The 20977-nt window shown below is 50.7% G+C and overlaps 1 protein-coding gene across 1 annotated transcript; it reads right to left on the bottom strand.

Annotated features, from left to right (window-relative positions):
• Positions 1–8581: 8581 nt before the first annotated feature.
• Positions 8582–18068, bottom strand: LOC102570082 (E3 ubiquitin-protein ligase TRIM11). Its single transcript, XM_059714157.1, has 8 exons — positions 17650–18068; positions 17478–17573; positions 15433–15663; positions 14539–14553; positions 13485–13561; positions 13116–13228; positions 12069–12089; positions 8582–9699 (listed from the first exon to the last, which is right to left on the bottom strand). Exons 1-8 carry the CDS (start codon positions 18064–18066, stop codon positions 9158–9160), a joined length of 1512 nt encoding a protein of 503 aa, XP_059570140.1. The 5' UTR covers positions 18067–18068; the 3' UTR covers positions 8582–9157.
• Positions 18069–20977: the final 2909 nt, after the last annotated feature.

The following is a 20977-nucleotide window of genomic DNA, read 5'->3' as shown; positions in this document are numbered from 1 at the left end:
CCAGGGGTCATCTGCATGTATGTGCAGGTTTGGGAATCCGTTGATGACTTTAGTTTAATTTACCGCTGTCATGAATAGGGCTCTGGGAGCAGTCGACCTGAAGATATTCAGCCCCAGAAGTTGGTCCCCAGCATTGATTAACTCAGACCGGGGCTTCTAGCCCTTGAACAGTGAAGTTTAGAGAATTCACGGTTGCTACATTGTCTCCTATTGATTTCTTCTGTTGGTTGAGCTGCGGTTTCCCTAGGTGTTAATAGCCACCTGCTACTGTGTTACACATTCAATCACTGATTCACTCATTCTTTCAGGGGCCCGCCTGATACAGGGAAGCGGCAGTTTGATTCCTGCTCTTACATTGAGGGTAAGGTTAACAGGTAGCTGTCCTTGAGGAGAGTTGATGATTATTCATGCTGGGAGATCTGGGTTAGTACTATTACTTCCCCAACACACCTGGATGGTGTGTTCCCCAGCAGTCAGGGGGCTGGAGAGGTTCCATGCTATACAGGAGCAAGAGGGAGGTGCTGGTGAAGGTGGCAGGGCTGTAGATGCTATGGGGGTAGGTGCAGGTTTTGGTGGGTGAACCAGTCTGAAGATGAGAGAGTGCCCAGTGCACCCTACTAATCCATTCCACATCCACCCTACTATTCCCTGTCCCCCTGCTGGGAAGGAAATCCTGGTGGTTCTCCAGACCTTGCCACCCTGGTAATCTCAGATTTCCCTGCCGGGGTTCAGTCTTACACGGACACATTCCGCGTGGGAATTACACCTGGACTTAAGGAAGATGATAGGGTTAAAGGGATCCTGCAGGCTGACTTCATTCATACCATTTCAAATTTGCAAAGACTGGGCAGCCCAGAGTCAGCATCCTTTTGCCTGGGGAGAGGGCCACTGTGAGTCTTGGATGCCTTCAAAGCTGCTGTCAACTAATTATCTCTAGACAGCACTTAACACTTTTGCTCTGTAATGTCAGTTCACTGTCTAAATTACAGTGAAGGCTGCCATTAACTGGGAGAATCCACAGAACAAGGACTCCCCATCAGCTTAGGATCTCTGTATCAAAGTCCTATATTAAAGGAAAGGTTGGTTTAGAAAGGCAGGGGAGGAGGAGAGGGAGATTAATTGGTGTTACCTGTTTTAATCCAGAATTTTGCAAACAAGTGGAGCAATAACCTACAGGAAAATGGCTGTCACAAGTCAAAGACTTCTCTGGCCTCTTCCTGCCTCAACATCGAGGTGGACACTGATCAGCCCATCTGATGTGTATCTACCAAAGGCTCAGAGCCATTCCTTCCTGCTAGCCAAGAAGTGTGGCCAGCAGGATTAAGAGATTGGTTACCCTGTTTCTCGAGGGTCAGATGGTTGGTGGCTTACTTCTTTTTATTTCTTTTCTCCAAGCTGGGTCACTGGGATACTCTTCTCATGACACAAGGATTCCTATTAAAGGCTAGATTCAGGGTTAGATCTATTCCGCCCCCTTAAACAGTTTCAGTTCAGACACATGTACCCATTTTCCTGATTCCCCTTTATCAATATGGACCACAGTTGGGCACAATCAATTGATACTACTGAAGGGTCCAATCCATCTGGACTCCAGGACATGTGCCTTTGGGGTGAGTCTAAGGTACATGACCGACTGTCCAATTTCCCAAAGCCTGGGAAGCTGTTCGAGCTGCCTGTCCATCCACAGCCAAGCTTGCTGCATAGCTTCATTAATCTGCAACTCCTGATGCCTCAAATGATATGTGAACTCTTTCACCCATTTAATAATTTCTGGGGGCTGTGGATTGTCCAGATTGTCTGGGTATGGGATAAGCCCGGTGGGTATTAGAGCCATCTGCTTGCCAAATAGGATGTGGTAGGGCTGGAGGCTGGTTCCCAAGCTGTTCCCGCTCTGGAGAGCAGCTAAGATCAAAGGAAACTTAAGATCCCAGTCTGTACCTGTTTGATTTACCACCTTCCTTAACGACTCCTTAATTGTCCTATTCATTCGCTCTACCTGCCCAGATGCCTGAGGGTGGTAAGGAATGTGCCACTGGTACCTGATGCCTGAGGCTTGCAGAAGTTGTTTAACAACAGCCCCAGTGAAATGGGGACCTCGGTCTGAGTCTATGATTTTAGGAGCTCCAAACCGGCATATTACCTCTGTCCAGAGTTTCTTTGCTGTGGCTTCAGCAGTGTGGGTGTGCATAGGAAATACCTCCACCCACCCGCTGAAGGAGTCTATAACCACTAGCAAGTACTGGTTTCCTCATGCTGTGCGGGGGAGCTTGTCAATGTAACCCATTTGGATCCTTTGCCACAGACCCACTAACTTTTGGTGGAAGAGGAGCCCGGGGTCTTTTGGTTTTGCTCCCTCCCCTGCACAGCGCAAGCACTTCTGCACCCGCACCTTCACATCTTTGGACATCCCTGGCCAGTAGGCAATTTCCTGCACCCAGCTGTTGTGGTTTCAGATGCCTCATGCCTGAGGCTGTGACAAGCAGTTATGATTTCCTCTCTATACTCTGGAGGTGGTACCCATCTAACTTCTCCAGCTTCCTGATGAACAGCATACTCCTCCTGAATCTTCCAATTTTGGTGGCTCGAGGACCGGGTTTGCACCATGGCAATGTCTCCCCATGCTCCTTTCTTTGCTGTAGCATCTGCTAATTGGTTCATTTTGGCTTCTAAAGTATCAGCCTTTCGATGACCTTTAACATGTTGAATGTATAGTGAGGATGCATGCCTTTGAATCCATCCCCAAATTGCCTGCCAATCACCCTTTTGTGCAATTTTTTTGCCATTAGCAGCATGCCAATTAGCTTTGTTCCAATTACATATCTAGTATAGCAGAGCCTTAGCACAGAAGTCAGAGTCAGTGTAGATCCACAATTTCCCTTCAGGTGGGTTATGCTGTTCAAGGAGTTCCCTCAGAGCTCGTACTTCAGCAGCTTGAGCTGAGTACCCCGCTGGCAAGGGACCCCCTATCTGATCATTATTTAAATTCACCGCTCCATATCCAGTAAACTGCTTTCCATTTTCAAAGCTAGAACTCCCCTCTGTAAACCACACATGGGTAGGCTGATCCTCCACTGCTGGGTTTTCTTCCAGCGCTGCAGCCTCAGTGACCCCTATGTTCCCTTGGCAAGGCTCTGTACCAGGGCACTGGTGAGTAATGCCTTCTATTAACAAGGCATAGGGGAGCATATCCACCTTAGACTGGGTTTCATGTCCAACTCCCCGTCCAGTCAGGAGCAATGCCCACTGGGCGATCCGGGTGTTGGACACTTTAGACCCTGTCAGGTTTCCTGACAAAATGTGCTTTAAGGGTGAGTGATGTGTCTGGATGATTACTGGGGCCGTCTCTGTGAGTCCTTCAAATTTTTGAACAGCCCATACTGCAGCCAGGCCCTCTCGTTCACACTGGTTAAAATTAATCTCTGGACCTGTCAATTTGCGGGATTCGTAAGCTACGGGTACTAGTTTACTGTCTGAATTTTTTTGTAGCAGTACAGCTGATAGAGCTATTTCATTCGTTGCCAATTTAATACAGAAAGGCTGCAATGGGTTAGGGTATGCCAGAGCAGGAGCCGCGATTAACACCTCCTTAAGTAAACAACAAGACTTTTGCTCGCTGTCTCCCCACTCCTACTGCACCTTTTTCTTTAGCAGCCTCCACAGAGGCTGTGTGATCTCTGCAAATTGATATATGTGGGAGCGAAGGAAGCTAAAACCTCCAAGCAGCACTCGCAGGGAGTGAGGATCCTTGGGACCCGGCATGTTTAGTAGGTCAGTGACCTTCTGGGAATCAATCTTTTTCCCTTCCACCCCCAGTCTTACACCCAAGTGGGTTACTTCTTGCATGACTAACTGAGCCTTTGGTCTGCTGCCCCTGAACCCAGTTTTCTGGATCAGAGCCAGCACCCTCCCTGTGCGTTCCTTCACCTCCCGCTCCTGATCTCCCCATACCAGTATGTCATCTACGTAAGAGACCACCCTTCCCTGATCGGGTCCAGCTAAACTCTGGAGCATGGATATGGCATGGTGGTGGGCTATAGCTGGGACATTGTGAAACCCCTGTGGGACCTGGGTAAAGGTGTACTGTTTCCCTTTAAAGGTGAAAGCGAATCGGTTCCATGACTAGGGATGCAGGGGGATTGCAAAGAAGCAGTTGCCTAGGTCTATCACAGAAAACCATCGGGGACTCTCTTGTACCCTGCTAAGCATGGCAGGCATGTTAGCCACTATAGGAGCCATGGGGTGAGTCCCCTTGTTAATGGCTCAATAGTCAACAGTTAGCCTCCACGATAGCCGGTCCGCCCTTAAGATGGGCCATATGGGGGAATTAAATTCTGAATTGGCTTCAATCAGCACTCCCTGCTGCAGTAGGTCTGTGATAATTAACTGTATGGCTTCCTCTGCTTGCTTGGAGAAGCTATACTGTTTTTGAGGAGGCACCGGATCCCCTATGATCTTAACGCAGGCATTGATCCGGCCACAGTCACTTTTACTCCTAGCCCATATATTAGGGAACTGCTGCACCCACTCATCCCCGAGTCAAAGTCAATGGTTCCAACCCCCTTACACAGTTCCCACCTCCAATATGGGTTTGTCTGACAAGGCTCCCAGGGGTCAGCTGTCTGTGCTTGCCATACAACTCCATTGGCTAGATCCAGGATCCAGCCTTCCCAGTTGAACAAGGGGGCTCCCAGAATCAACTGTTCAGTGGAGCCCTCTTGTTGAACTCCATCTCTATTAATCTCTTGGGGCCCCTCTGGGAACTGGATGCAGGTAGGCACCCCTGTGCACACCACCCCAGTGGACTCCTGCCCTGTAAAGGACCGGAGTGTCATTCAATCAGTTTCAAATTGCTTCAGGTCCCATTTCCTCCCAAATACATTTAGTGCAGCTCCGGTGTCCAAGACTGCACTGGTATGCCCTTGAATTCCCACCGTAACAGGTATTCGGGGTCTCCCTCCTGGATCCCAGTTGAGGGTCCCCAGTTTCTCCCATGAGCCAGGGCTTTGCTCAGAGGTCCCATTACGGGGGCTCTGTCAGTGCTCCTCGGAGACCGGGGCTGAGGCTGCTACCCTGTTAGAAAGGGGAGGTGCTGCTCCCTCCCCAGTCAGCTCTGCCATTCTGATAAGCAGCTCGGCTAGAGGCTTTCCATGCCATCTCCCTTTTGGTTCCCCATGCTGCATTAAAAACTTCCACACTGCTGACCGAATCCCGTTTTCCCCCTCTCTTTCCTTTGATACCCTGGGGTTAACCCAGTGTGGGCTGGGGTGATAATTTGGGAATTATCCTATCAGTTTTGGGGTAGGCACTTTCATTAGAATAGGTACCCATATAATTCGGTGTGTCATTAAGCTTTTCTCTGAACTGGGTGGCTGCAATCGCCCCCCCCCCCCCCTTGACATCCAATTAACCTCTCTGCATCCTGAGCCCGGGCTAGGACTTCTCCCAGCACATATCTCCCAGTCTCTCGGAGCGGCCCCATCAGTCCAATTATGGGCTAATGCATGCCTTCCTGTACCTCCTTCCAAAACCCAGGAGGGTACACTAGACTTCTTATGTCTGATGTCCGTTTGTTCTCCTTGTCTAGGGACAGAATTGTCCCTGACAGCAATCCGAACATAACACACCAGATCACATAGTCCCTAACAGGTTCCCCAGGTGTTTGGTGGCTAGCCCCAAACTGTCCCTTAAATGTCTTCCTCCCCAAACTGATCCCCAAACCCACTATGCTCCGGAGAATATTGTCTCTCCCAAAGCTGTCCTCCTGATCCATAGCTGCCTGAATCTCTGGGGTGGCGCAAGCCCTTAGTAGGCGGTGCCATTCCCGGACACTCAGAGTTTCACACTCCACTATGTTGAGGGATTTCTGCAACCACTGTCCCAAATTCCTAATGTTAGCAGATCCCAGGGTCTTGCCCAGGCCTGCTAGATCAGCTCCGCTGAGGGGGACTGTTACCTGTGTGGTTTCTGTGGGTTTTCCCTGAGCATCCCGAGTGACTGAGGTCCACGTGATTGCGCTCACCTCAGGCACCAGGATCCTTTCCTGATCTGACTTAGAGTCTTCAGGAGAGGGCTCCCCTGCATCCTCTGGGTCTCCCCACATCTCCCCACCCCAAATCTCTCCTGGATTGAAGGGGATGTCTGGATCCCTGGCTTGGTCTCCCCGGATGACAGCTGCTACTTGCAGGCTGCGCTCCTGGAGTTCCTTTTTTAAACGGTTAATGGCATTTAGACAGGGGCCATGGTTGGCCTTGGTTCCCTTCTCAGCTTGGTCTTTAGCCATTGTTTTTACCAATTTTTGCAAGGCTTCTCAGCTAGCCTTTTCTTGGTCCAATAATTCCAATTATCGGGCATTGTCTTGATTTATTTTTCTCAATTGCTCATTTTCATTTTCCAAGTTCCAAGACAACCCCTTTAGAGTCTGATTGCTGGTTTCCAATTGGACACATCTATCATTTAGAAATTGGATTTGCTCCTCCTTTTCCTCAATTTCAGAGGCTTGCTGAGCTTTTTCCTCAACTGCTGTTTTTACAGCATGCCACAGCAGCCAGAGCAAGGCACTGAACTGAGGGTTTTTCACAAAGGCAAAATCTTTCAAATTGGGATTTAATGTCCCCTATGGAAAAGCCTGGGGTGCACACATCCTCCCTCCATGGGCTGGGTCCACCCTTCAGAATCCCCCTGTGGAGAGGGGAAATCTCCCTCCGTACCCACTTATCTTCTTGGCCTCCTGCTCCAACCTTAGGGGTTTTTTTCTAAACAAAGACATTTTCCTCAACATGCCTCAAGCCTCTCAGTTTCCTTGAGTCCTCACGCTCCCAACTGACTCTGCCCCTGCCCCTGCAGTTCTACAACCAAGTCCCTTCCTTGGGATATGCCCACCCCCTTAGGTGACAACTAAATCCAGACCCTCCTTGGGTCTGCCCACCCCCCTGGGTAAGTCTAAATCCTAGTCCAGCCCCTTGGGTGACTTCTAAATCCAGACCCTCCTTGAGTCTGCCCACCTCCTTGGGTGAGTCTAAATCCTAGTCCACCCCCTTGGGTGACTATTGCCCACCCACCTCCGTGGACGTGGGTTCTATCTGGATACAGTCTCCCCAATTACCAATCCGCTAATAATCCTAGAAGAATTGCCTGCATTCTCCACCAAATAATGTTGGCTACAAATAAACAACTTGGGATCCTTAAAATTCTGGTTTATTAGGCAGATTGAACACTGTAATGAAGTCAAATCATAAACCTTGGGACTAGTCCCCCCCCCCCCCCCCACACACACACACACATACACACACACACAGTAGCGAGCTACAAGAGTCGGGTATACCTATCCCACAGGTGCTGCAGTCTGCCATCAATGGCCAGTCGAGGCTTCTTCCAGTGTGGTGTTATCCTCCAGAAGGGGGTCACCAGCTGGTCCTTCTGGCTGGACAGGTTGGGTGCCAGTCAAGTTGGAGATCAAGAGGGCACCACTGAGGGTCACTTTTCACTGCTTTTATCTGTCCTTGGCAGACTTTGGTGACTCACCAGTTTTCAGGTTTGCCCAATCCAGGGGTCTTTGACCCTCGTGGGACTTCCCCCTTGATGGCTACTGGATGGCATCTGACAGCCCCAGGGGTTGTCCACATATACGTGCATGTTTGGGAGTCCATTGATGACTTTTGATTAATTTACTGCTGTCATGAATAGAGCCTGGGAGCAGTTAATCTGGAGATATTCATCCCCAAAAGTTGGTCCCCAGCATTGATTAACTCAGACCAGGGCTTCTAGCCCTTGAACAGTGAAGTTTAGAGAATTCCCAGTTGCTACATTGTCTCCTATTGATTTCTTCCATTGGTTGAGCTGCAGTTTCCCTAGGTGTTATTTTACCCTTGTTACTGAAACCTGCTAGTGTGTGATGCATTCAATCACTGATTCACTCACTCTTTCAGGAGCCCACCTGAGACAGGGAAGTGGCAGTTTGATTCCTGCCCTTGTTAACATTGTTACAATGTATAACTTACTTCCAAAACTAAACATATTTAGTTAAAAGGTGAAGAGTATAAAATATAAGCTACAAGAGTAATGCCACGGCACACAAATAGATAAAAATACCAAAATACAAGGGGAGATACAAAATGCACACATACAAACTTTAAAACACAATACCTTATCTTATAGTGAAAGAAAGAGGAAGGAAGAAAAGGTAGAAGAAGAGAAACATATCCAGAGGGGAGAGCAAATGCAGGCAAGAGGAAAAGGGGGCTTTCTGCTACATACTCTCAGGGTGTTTCAGCCTTGGCCCATGGGCTGGATGTGGCCTGCAAAGCCACATCATCCATCTCACGGGGATTCCCACAGTTCCCATAAACTTGACAGTGGGTGAGTGGTAGTAGCTGCTTCACTGACAGCTCCAAAACTGTTTTTGGACCTGAGTGGCATCCCATGCAGTAGTATGAGGAATTGGGATGACTGGGGCATGTCTTCTAGGCATGAAGTTCAGCAAGGTCTGGGGGGAAGAAAAAGCACAGCAAGTGATGCTGCCCCCAGGCCTCACTGTACCCAGGGTGCTTAGGCATCATGTTACACATGTTGGATACAGAGACACTTGCCCAGTCGTATCTCACACATGGCCCTAGACCCTATGCATGGCTCTAGACTCAGACCAGCATACCAGAAAATTTGAGCACCACTGGACATACTGAATCTGATATGCATCAGCTTTTGTAAGTGAGCACTCACCAGATGCTGTGAAGACATGCAGAGAGAAGGCTGCCCAACATTTTTTTGTTAATACAAGATGGGGAAGAGAGGAAGAACAGAAGATGAAGGACAATGCTGAAAGCGGTGAACAGAGTAACAAAGTAATAAACCCAGAGGAACTGCAGTGAGCTACAAGTGAAGGACAGCAATCTGGAGATGGAACTACAAGTGAAGGCAATCTGGAGATCGTCCCTCTCAGTTAGTGGTGCTGTGAGTGTGAGGATTGAGAAATAAACCCTGGAGCATAGGGCAACAGCAGGGTACAAGCTGAAGCAGTTTCTGTGACTGGGAAACTCCAGCCCAGCCCTGCCATGCTTCACCTACCCCAACCTTGGGAGCACCCAAGGGCTGGCAGTTAGGCAAGGCTGGGATGAGACAGTCTGTGCCATGTGTGCCAGGGCGATGACAGGGATTCCCTAACTCAGGGCTTGGTTGGGACTGGGCACAGGATCAGGGGAGTTGCATTGGTGCCCCCAGCACTGAGACCAGTATAAAAATATGGGCGCAGGGTCCCAGAGAAGGTTTCAGTGAAAGTGAAGAGGTGGGACCCATCAGTCACATTGTAAAATGAGACTTCACCCACCTCATAGTCTAAGAAAACACCCACCTTTCTGGGCCGCAGGCGCATGGGGAGGCGAGTTGGGGGGGTGGTGAGGGCTTTGAATTTCTGATCTCGCAGCCACATGACCCAGTACCCATCCTCAGGTGACAGTGTGACCAGCCCTTTCCTGTGCACAGACTCCCTGCACACACCCAGAGCCCAGCATGTCTTGTCTCCCACCTCCACCTCCCAGTAGTACCTCCCGCCTGTGAACTTCTCAGAGCCCAGGACTTCTGGGCAAGTATCAAATCTTTCAGGGTTGTTGGGTAGGTCCTGTTGTGTGTCTCCGTGTCTCACACATTTCCGATCCTCAGACAGTATGAGTTCAGGATAAGCTGTGCCTGGGTCCAGAGTCACATCCACTGTGGAGAGAGTCACAGGTTAGGGGCAGAGCAGGCAGGTCCATGAGATCACAGGGAATTATCTGCAACCCCAGGAACCATAGTTCAGTCCCTGCCTGGGAAATCACTGTCACCCAGAGGGAAAATGGGGAGAACAGGAGGTGGCTTCAGGGGCAAAGTGGGATGTTGCCACTAGTTTGTTCATTCCTGGGGGCAAGAGGGGCTGGTGCTGGACCCATGAGGAGTGAAAAGAGGGGAAGGTGCCACTGGGTGGGGGCTGGCCAAGACCTAGGAATGGGGAGGGACATGAGATAATGTCATAACAGCAGGTTGCTGCCCTGCCCCTCCTCACACCAGGCTGGGCTGCTCTGCCCCACCTGGGAACCCTCCATACCCCCAAACTTATGGGCATGGAGCTGCAACCCCACAGCCAGATCCTTCTCTAACAGAGCCAAGCCCAGGGCAAGGCCACACATCTGAGCTGCCCTCACTTGTTTCAGGGGAGCATTGACAAATGCAACTAAGCACAAGTGCCCATTGCTAATGAGTTTGGGGCCACCGAGGGAGAGGAGGCATTTATCCACCGACTGCCCCTTCCCTCTTGGTTCAGATACAGCAGGGACCTGTCCCAGTTCATTCCCATGCTGTGTATGTGCCCTAGGGGTCTGCACTAGGACAGATGCACTGGGCCAGGGACATCCTGGGATTGGGACACTGCTGGGATGGGAGTCTTCTGCCCTCCAAGTATTGACAGTCCCATCTCTATGCTGCATGGGTATGTGGGGATCTTCAAATCCATATGAGCAATTTAGAAGTAGAAATCTCATTGGCTCCTAGTTGGAGATGGACTCCTAGACCATGCTGAGACTACTGAAGTGCTGACCACTAGAAAATACCAAAAGAGCCCAGCTCTGAGCCCCAGGGAATACCTGTACCATTCACTGCCTGGTAGCAGAAACAAGTAGAGCTGGGGATGCCCACAGGGCTCCAGCTCTCACACCTTGATCTGGGTGCAGACTGGCCCAGGGCAGACCCTCCTGACAGTCAGCATGGCTCCATGATCATTTGACCCATGAGAAAAGATAGTGACAGCTCTGCACAGTACAGTGTGTGCATGCATGTGAGGAGTGGGAAACATCTGGTTTCCCTGCAGGCCCCACCCCATTTGTGAGAATGCACCACAGCGATGACCTGAACCATCAAAACCTCTTCAGGACTGACCTATCAATCTTCCCAAAACCATGCACAGGTTTACCAAGACAGATATTGTTGGCCTCTGGTCAGTGTGTGGGCACTGCATGGGCAGAATAAACCAAGAGTAGTAAAAAACAGCTGGTGCACGCAGCTCAGGTAATGCCAAAGAGATAGACTGAGGATCCCCAAACACCCCTGGGTCTGGAGCCAACATGGCCCAGAAACCAGCCTCGCCCAGGACCCAGGGCACACAGAAGGCAGCAGGGATGCAGTGATTAGTGCTGGTCACAGGGATACAACCTATATTTGGGGCATCACAATAGCACCAGAAGTGGCTGCAGGGAGTAAACCTCTCAAAAAGGAAGGACCTGGGATCACTGATATGGGGTCAGGGTCACCCACCTGCATGTACTCGGGCTCTTCTGAATCCTGGAACCAACCAGCAGAGAGAGAGGTGAGAATTCACACAGAAGTCATCACAGCAAGATCCAATGCACAGACACTGGACAGGCCCTGCTGTCCTTAGTCGCCCAAACCCCTGAAGCTGCCCAGGAGCTGGGGCAAGAGAAGAGGCAGGAGGGCTTCAGCATTTGGCCTCAGATCCCTGCAGCAGCCAATGGAGAACTGAAACATTCATAACATAGGGAGTCTGGAGGAAGGGTCCTCCCAGCAGCTGAATCCTGCCCCAGCAGCCTGGACCAGAGAAGGGGCCGTGGTTTTGTCCAGGTGGGAAAATCTCAGTGTCCCATCCAGCAACAGCAGGGGTTTGGTGTTACTGTGGAGCCATCACTTCTCCATGCCCTGATGTTCGGGGTCTCAGTTCTCAGCCCTCCCTTCCCGGCAGCCCCTCCTTGGCCCCTCCATATGTCAGCGAGATTGTGTCTCCAACAGGTATAAGCTCAAAGTGACACACAGAGACCTTATTATTTAATAACGCATCTATCCACCCCCACCCCAGGACTTCTCCCCATAGGTCCCAGCTCTTCACTGTCTCACTGCTGACAAGGACATGCAATGCTCTGACTGCCCCTTGAGTTTGACTGCCCCTTGGCTGTTCTGACCCAGGTCGTTGGAACATGTATCCTGCTGGCTTCTGTCCTCTGCAGATCACATCACATCTCTCAGCCCAGAGCTGCCCCATACACAGGAGCAGGTGCCCACTGCTCCCTACCCTGCAGTGTGTCCTCAGGACTCACCTCTCTCTGCAGCCAGCCCCTCTGCAAGGAAAGAGAACAAGCCAAGTATTAGTCCCCATCCAGGTCTTGATTTAACACTGGCACTGGAAAGGGGTCCCAGGGCTCTCCCAGGTGCTGCCATTCCCCTAGAGAGCTAATAAGGATGGGGCCTAATACACAAGGTGCCAGAATCCCAGGGGCTCAGTCGGGATCAATCAGGCCCAGGGCACTGAGGAACCAACCCCAAATCTCTCTGTGGTAATATATCACATCCAACCAGCCAAGGCCCACCCCAAGGAATCCCCCACCCACCCCTCTGCCCCACAGGAGATGCATTTAGGGGGCCTCCCTCCAGCAGAGCTGGGTGTTGTCACAGGTCAGGTGCAGGTGGGGTGGGGTGGGCGCTCTCAGCCCATGCATGCAGACAGGCAGGGCTGGGAGCAAAATTTATAACAGCTTTCTTGGATCTCAAAAATCCAGCCAAAACCTCCCTGTGTGGACTCACTATAGTTCCTTAGGGAAGTCACCTCAGCCCTCCCCAGGCACCTGCTGGCAGCTGTTGATGGGAATGCTCCAGGTCTGGGATTCATGCAACAGCACAAACAGCTATCAGAAGTAAACCCTCAGCTCCATCCTTGTCCTCATCCATTCAGACTGGGGCCTATGGCTCCAAACTCCCAACTCTAAGCATCAGGACCTGGGCACTCAGCAGAAAATCCCACAGGGAGTCAAACAGAGGACACTTCTGTACGGCTAAGACCTGAAAAGAGCACAAGGCCTGTACTAAAGTGACCAGGGCCTGAGTGGGAGGCAGAACAACATGGATTTTAAATGACAAGTGGTGTGCTCTGCTTTACTCATCCCCATGGAGTCCACCCTGTGCAACCCTGGAGAGCTGGGATGCCAAGGGCTTATCCAGGATTTGGGCTACTCTGGCCTTGGGCACAGGGCTCTGAACCCAGCTCTCGTCCCCTGGGAACCTGAACACAAGGGCTCTGATAACCCTCTCCCCCTTCCTCTACTTTTACCCCAGTATAATGAGACCAGGAACCTGGAAGTGGCCCTTACTCAGAAATCCCATCACAGCTTCCTGAAGCTTTTTCTCCTTGGGGAAATTCTGGATTCTCTTCTCCAGGTCAGGGAACTTGGGGCCTGGATGCAGAGGCATCACCTCCTCACCCCTGCAAAGACACACAAGAAAATATTCCTCTCATTCCTCAGCCAGATGTTTCCACATCCTCAAAGCCACAAAGGGATTTGAGTGGGAGCAGGGGCCACAAAGTAGATGCTCTGTTTGACAGGTCAGTGCTGCCTGTGCAGTCTGTTGGTTCCCAGCCCTGGAGATAGGTGGGCAATGTTCAGACTGGGAAGCCTTTCCAGTACAGCTCTTTAGGTAGGGCACAACCCACAAACAGTCTTCATGCAACTAAAACTCACACTAGCAAAGCAGTGTTGTTCCCTGTATAGCTTGTACCAGTGGGATCTGTACTGGTATTGTACCAAGAGAATCTATACTGGAAAAGAACATGGGGAAATACCATGATCACCACAGTGGCTTCCTAGTCACACCCAGGGAAGACTGCTCTACTGGCATGGGATAGTACCCATGTAGGTAATGCATAGTTAACATTGGCTTTATGCCCACTTTATGGAAATAGGATACTCTTCCATAGCTCGCTCCTGGGGCCTTATGGCTACGGGCAAGTGAAACTCGGAGGCATCCGAACCCCAAGCCTCCAGGCTTGGGCCTGCAAGTAGGATACCTGCCAAAGGATCTGGGAACATCTGAAGCCCCAGGTGGGGGTAGAGGATGTTTACTGGTAGTAGGGCCATTTATGGTTCTGGACTGACTCACGGATTTGGAATTGATTTGGCCAATTTGTTTAGGAATATGGAAACTGAAAAAAAAATGCAAAATAAAAAAACCCCAAACCTGTGTCTGTCCCAGGGCTTTTGTCCAGAGAGCTGCGCTTCAGTGATTAGAGATGTTCATATTCCTAACAGGCCCCTGCCTCAGCCTATCATCAGGAAAAACAGCCCTGGCAGTGGTGGGATAAGATTGCTTCATACATCACCTGGTCCATGGGACCCAAAAGAAAAGGGAGGGGCAGCTCCTGGGACAGGAAGGGGCCTATTCCTGAGGTCTATCTGCTCCTCAGCTTCACTCCCAGGCACCATGGTGCCTAGTCCCTGCTGGGATTCGTGGGTGGGGCTTCTGCCCAGGAACACTGTCCAAATGGGGCCTGGGCTGGGACACTCAGCTCTCTCCCCACAAACTCCTAAGCCATGCCAGAAAGGACAAACTTTTCATCATTACAGGCCAAGTCTCAGCTGGGGCCCATGGCTAAAAAGCCCAGAGCCAGCCCAGCCCCAGGGGAGGGGCTTATTCAGATCATGGCTATAGGGCAATCCCAACCCCTAGGTGGGTCACAGGGTGACATTAGCCAGTGGGGCAGGAGGGGTGAAGTGGAGCACAGACTTGCCTGCTTACTGCGCTTCGGACACCCTGGAGGGGAAAAAGAGACACAAGAGAGAGTCAGTGCTACAAGGATAAACCAGCAAAATCTGGCTGACACCAGCACACATGTTGAGGGACAGCCACAAAACCTTGGGACCCTTCAGTATTCGTGATGTACCAAGTTGCCCCCATTGTGCTGACCTGGCCTGACTAAAACTTGTCAACTGAGCAAACATGAATCAGCATCTCCAGAAAACAGTAGATAGAACTTAATGAAGATAACAAGCTGGGCAAACTCAAATCAGCATCTCCAGAGATGATAAGGTGGGCCGCAGGATTAAGACAACAATTTGACATTTGGTTGGTTTGGGTCTAGCCAAAGCCTGCATCAAGCTCTTGATCAAGAAAGAAAATAAAAAAAAAAAATCAAAGGATTGCATTTGAACCTTGGATCGCTAAGTGATAACTGCTATAGGACCACTACTGATGAAGACTGAAAGCCTGGCCAGCTTTGTTTTACAACAGTTAAGACCCATCCCATAAGATTATGCTTTGCTATCAATGTGGCTTTATTAGTTAATCAATAAACCTCTCAGATTGGTTACAATGACCCAAGGGTCCATTTGAGTATTTCACTCAACCCAGTTTAAAGTTGGTTAACTGTGCTCTAGCCCCACCAGCCCCTTGTGTTCTGCTTTGTAAAAATGGCTGTCCCCCTGCACAGGACACTGGAGCTGGGACAGAATCAACCTCCCCCCACCCCACACCTCCCTGCCTGCCCACCCCTGTCTCCCTGCATTCTGGCTGCAGGGCCTTGCAGACAACCCAGGTTGTCCCCTCTTCTCTGTGTCACCTCCAGACTTCAAAGGAACATGGAAGCTGTCCTCTGCATCACTGAGCACTGGGGCACGTCTGATGCGGTCTCACCTGCAGGAGCTCAGGCACTGGCTGCTGACACTTCCCCTCTAGCTCCATGATTAGGGAGCTGAGGCGAGCAGTCTCCTTGCACAGGTAGGCAGCATTTTCCTCCCTCTTCCTCATTATCTCTGCATCCAGTTCTCCCAGGCGGGCCAGCAGGAAGCGCTCATGTTCACCCAGGAGCTGGCGCAGCCCCTCACACTCAGACACCACCAGCTGCCTCTCCAGCTCTGCCTGCCTCTGGGATGGGCCAGGATACATAGGGCAGGGGAGGAACACAGAGACAGTGAGGTTAAGGAAGATGCCATAGCTGGCAGAGCTAATCAAACGCTGGCATGCATCCACTGAGGCATCTCAAGAAAAGCTAAGGATGTCATCCTCCCACTCTCCTCAGCAGTGGCAACACGTAGGGGATGCACAGGGGTGCACATGTACACCCTGAGAGTGCTGGTGCACCCCCTGATGGCCGCACTCGGCGCTCAGGCAATGGGCAGGGGGTGCAGGTCGTAGCACCAGTTCCCCCTTTTGAGCACCAGCTGGGGAACAGGGCTTCCAGATGAAGCAGCTTCACTCCCAGCTGGTGCACTCCCAGCTGGTGCTGGTTGGGGAGTGGGCTGCCAGCAGAAGTGGCCATGGCCACTTCTGGAAGTCCCGCAGTCCCTCCCAAAGTGTCATGCCCGCATTTTGATGAGTGATCGGCTTCAGGGAATCCCCACCCTGGACAGTCCAATTGGATGTGGGAGGACCCCTCCCTGGTAAGCACTATTGGCTATGGGGGCACCCCTCCAGTTGCTGAATAGTCCTGGGTGGGGGGAGGCATGTGCCCCCCCCCCCGACTCAAGGCAGTCAAGGCGCCAGTTGCCCATGTTACTCAGCCTTGGAGACACTGGAAATGGCGTACTGAATCCAGTTCTGGGCACAGCACTTTCAGGAGGATGTGGAGAAGCTTGAGAGAGTCCAAAGGAGGGCCACACACATGATTAGAGTCCTGGAGACCAAAATGTATGAGGAGAGGCTGAGGGACTTGGGATTGTTCAGCCTGGAGAAGAGAAGACTCAGGGGGGACTCGGTGCTAGCAAGGGGATATCAGAGGAGTACATCAGGGTTTGGGGAAGCATCTATTCACCAAGGCTCCCCAGGGCAGGACAAGAAATAATGGGCACAAAATTAATGAAGACCACTTCAGGTTACACATAAGGAAAAACTTCTTTACAAGCTGAGTGCAGAAGGTTTGGACCAGGCTCCTCCCAGAGTTGGTACAGTCATCCACCCTGGCCATCTTCAAAAAACGGCATGACACCCATCTTGCTTGGGTCATTTGATCTGCCCAGTCTTTCCTGCCCAGTTGCAGGGGGGCTAGACCCAATGATCTGTAAGGTCCATTCCAGACCCTAAAAACTTTGAAAGTATGAAACAATGAACCGAGTGTTTTCTGAGCTGCACAGAGTCCCTCATTCCAGTCCCCCAGGGTGCAGTTTAGGGTGTTTTGAAGGGATGTGCCCCTTCCCACCTGCAAGGGGAGTTTCTCCCAGCTCCCAGCCACTCAAACCTTCTGGCTGAAGCTGGGCTTCTGTGAGCCAGGGGTTTGCAGGGCAGGGCCATGACAGCAGTGCTGCCCCAGCTCATCCATGAAAGGCGAGCCTCCCCTCAACTAATGACTGTGCCTGACCCCCCAAGAGAGGTGCAGAGACCTCTTCCAGGACTTACCCCAGCACCAGCAGAAATCTCCACCTCCTCTGGCCCCACCCCAATATCACTGGCACCAGTTAATGCACAGCAGTTACACTGGCCCTCCCTTCCCTGCCCATCAGTTGGGGGCAGGGCCAAACACTACACTCCTTACCCCGGTGTAAACTCACATGATCCCACTCATTTACACAAGGAAAAGGAGAATGGAGTTGGCCCTACAGTGCTTAAAATCTGACACTGAGCCTTTCACTGCCATAGCCCTGAAAATCTTTCCTCCCCTCCAAACTGCACAGACACTAAGCAGCACAGAGACCCCCCGCCCTGCCCCTGCTGCCACCGCTGCTGTCACCGTGTCCACCACCTACCAGAAGTCTTTCACTCTCCTTCTCCCAGGCACATTTCAGGCCCTGCAGTTCCTCTCTCTGCTCCCTCAGGTGCTCCAGGCAGCTACGGATTTGTTCCTGCAAACACACAGGGGTTACCTGACTGCAGAGAGGCTGAAGCGTGACTCCCAAGCCTGGGACAACTGTTCCCTACCTTGTAGTCCTTGGCAGCCTCCTCAATGGGAAGCACCTTGTGACCTTGGTGTTCCCGGGACTCTTTGCAGATCACGCAGATGGGGGCTTCATTCTCCTCACAAAAGAGCTTCAGAGCCTCCTGGTGCCTCTCACACACATACTGGCCTTCGGGCTCCCTCCCTGCCTGCAGCTTCAGCTGCTTCACCAGCTCAACCATATTGCCCAGCTGCCTGTTGGGCCGGAGGTTTCTCTGTGGGGCCGTTTCCCTGCACTGGGGGCAGCAGACATTTGGCTCCAACTCCCCCCAGCACTTGCTGATGCAGGTGCGGCAGAAGTTGTGCCCACAGTCAGTTATCACTGGATCTGTAAAATAGTCCAGACACAGGGAGCAAGTCACCTCCTCCTGAAAGCTCCCTGCCAGGTCTCCTGCAGCCATGGCTCCTCTGATCCTGGGGAAGAGCAGATACAAATTGGTTTGACTTCCCTGAGTGCAGCAGCCTGTGCAGCCTGGGGCAGGGTGGGGCCTTTACCTTCCTGGTCTCTCAGCAGGGCCTGGGCATAGTCCACTCATATATATATAAAGCCAGTGCATTTTTGGGGAGGGGCCATTTCTTTACTGTTGAAATTCATAATTGAGGTGCTAAGGAAGAAATTTAGCTGGGGGGGGAACTTTTTAAATGTGCTTGGCTGCCACCTTTAAAAATTACAGCTATGACTGAGATGAATAAATGTCACGTCAGTACCTATATGAGGCTTATTTTTAATTTTCTAAATGACTTTAAATAGATACTGCAATAACTTTAAAACATTTTTTGTCTTTGGATGAGTAATTGCCTATTGTTTGGCAGTTCTAAGCCTTTAAATGGAATTATCAACAATATTGACCACTTTTTTGGCAACAGAAGAAGAGTACTTGTTTGAAATGGAAAGTTTTACAATGTATTTCTTCAACAGCACATTTACTATTATTAACAACAAAGGTACACATGATTATGGAACAGATTTAAGTAAAATAAAATGTGTCAATTGAAATGTGAAGTCTAGTCTATGAAATGGCATAACCTGGATATTTTTAATCTAGGTATTCTTGTTCTGTATCACTATTTTCTTCAAAAGACTCTAGAACAGCAACTTTCATTGGCTCATCTGCATGTCCATTTTCATTGTTTAGAGGCAATTGCACTCCATCTGGCTGTACACTTTTAGTATGTGTCAAAGTTTCCAAAATATCCAACACTGTTGTCCACCCAAAATTTGTTGGATCAAGAATTCGTGCATATTGTGAATTTCTCCATTCATAGACTTGCAACTATGCTCAGAGGCAGTGCTGTTTGAAGGAATCGTGGTCCAGAAGAAGTCTTTCATAATCATAGTGTGCTAGTTTATCAAACAGATCTTCAGTGAGTTCTTCTTTTTTTTCCAAGTTGTTGCATAGTCTTCATGTAGATCAAGTCTTTTGATTTTAAGATTCATTTCATTGATGTCACTGTCACAGCCAAAGAAAGCTTCCACTTTGTTTACTCCAATGAATCCATAAAACCCAAGAGCAGCAGATGCTACATCATTCTAGGAGACTGCGGCATTAATGCCTACATAGTCAGATGGGTGGCAAATTGGCTCGATGGTCGCACCCAAAGAGTGGCTGTGGACAGGTCATTTTTGACCTGGAGGTATGTTGGCAGTCGAGTTCCCCAGGCCTTGGTCCTCAGGCCTGTGCTATTCAACATCTTTATCAGTGTCTTGGAGGTGGGCGTGGAAAGCATGCTGTCCAAATTCACTGATAACACAAAGATGTGGGGAGAAGTGGGCATAATGGAGCAGAGGGACAGAACCCAGCTAGATCTGGACAGGTAGCAGAGGTGGGCGGATGAGAATAGAATGGAATTCAACACAGACAAGTGCAAGATGCTGCATCTAGGGAGAAGGAACCTGTAGCACACCTATAGGCTGGGGAACACCCTTCTCAACAACACAGTGGCTGAAAGGGATCTTGGAGTCATTGTTGACTCCAGGATGGACATGAGCTGCCAACGTAAGGAAGCAGTCAGTAAGGCTAACCACACCTTGTCATGCATTTACAGATGCATCACAAGCAGGTCCAGGGAGGTGATCCTTCCCCTCTATGTGGTGCTGGTCAGGCCACAGTTGGAGTACTGTGTCCAGTACTGGGCGCCGCACTTCAAGAGGGATGTGGCTAACCTTGAGAGGGTCCAGCAGAAGGCCACTTGCATGATCAGGGGGCAGCAGGCCAGGCCATATAAGGAAAGGCTGAGGGGTCTGAATCTATTCAGCCTCCACAAGAGAAGGCTGAGAGGCAATCTGGTGGCCATCTATAAACTCACCAGGGGGGACCAGAGGAAGATAAGTGAGGCTCTGTTCCCCCGGGCACCACCTGGGATAACAAGGAATAACAGCCACAAATTGATTGAGAGCAGGTTCAGGATGGACATCAGGAGACATTACTTTACAGTTAGGGCTTCCAGGCTCTGGAATGGGTTCCCAAGGGAGGTGGTGCTCTCCCTTACCTTGGGGGTCTTCAAGAGGAGGTTGGATAGATATCTGGCTGGGATATTATGATCCCAGCACTTGTTCCTGTGTGAAGACTCTTCCTTACCTCTTCTGTTGATGGCTTTCCAGAGCAAAGAAAGTGAAGAAATGGTTGATTCGGATCCCAAGGGTCCACCTCCCATTCTTCCAGAACTGTCTTCACTGCATCAACAACTTTGCAATCCATCTCCATTCTGGAAGGACCCAGTTCTGGATGGCAATGCAATAGTTTCTTGAAATGAGCCACTTGTTTTATTTGTCCCCTGGACCACATAATAACTTGTCTACTAAATATGCTGATTGCAACCATAGATAGATTCTTGGTAAATCTAATTCAGCCCCCCATTTCCTCTGGTCTTGCATTCTTAATTCATGGTTGTGAGAGGGGAGACAGGACCCTGCCCCCAGTGTGGCCCAGACCCCTAACCAAAGCACCACAGCACTCACCATAGGAGCTGAGATGGGTGGCAGCAGGGAGGAGACCAGAGCACAGACACTGGCACAGATGCAGCTTCGGCAGTTTCACAGCTGCCTGAGCCTGCGTATCATGGAGAGCTTGGGACGTGGCCTCTGAGCAGTGCAGGCTGCTCAAAAGGCGGCCAGAGAAACAGCTGGGGAGGAGTGGGGGAGAGAGAGATGGAGCATCAGCTGGGAGACAACAGCTCAGGAGCTGAGAGACTCCAGCTCTAGCTCCAGCTTCCCACAGGAGGAGGCAGCTGGCCACTGGGAGACAGGTGAGGCAGAAGAACGGCTCGGGGGTTAGCAGGAGCCAGTGATCAGGTGGGACGCCGCTGGGGAAC

The sequence above is a fragment of the Alligator mississippiensis genome, chromosome 11, assembly GCF_030867095.1.
Source record: "Alligator mississippiensis isolate rAllMis1 chromosome 11, rAllMis1, whole genome shotgun sequence".
Lineage (NCBI taxonomy): Eukaryota > Metazoa > Chordata > Crocodylia > Alligatoridae > Alligator > Alligator mississippiensis.
The sequence above is the reverse complement of the archived record's forward strand: the minus strand, read 5'-3'. Positions and strand labels throughout refer to the sequence as shown.

Bases quoted from the DNA above. Each gene is read 5' to 3' on its own strand.
- LOC102570082 (XM_059714157.1), bottom strand. From the start codon at position 18,066: ATGGCTGCAGGAGACCTGGCAGGGAGCTTTCAGGAGGAGGTGACTTGC. The intron at 17,574-17,649 runs GTAGGGAACAGT...GTGTGTTTGCAG, and splicing joins AGGCTGCCAAGGACTACAAG to GAACAAATCCGTAGCTGCCT. The intron at 15,664-17,477 runs GTAGGTGGTGGA...GGCCCATCCCAG, and splicing joins AGGAGAGTGAAAGACTTCTG to AGGCAGGCAGAGCTGGAGAG.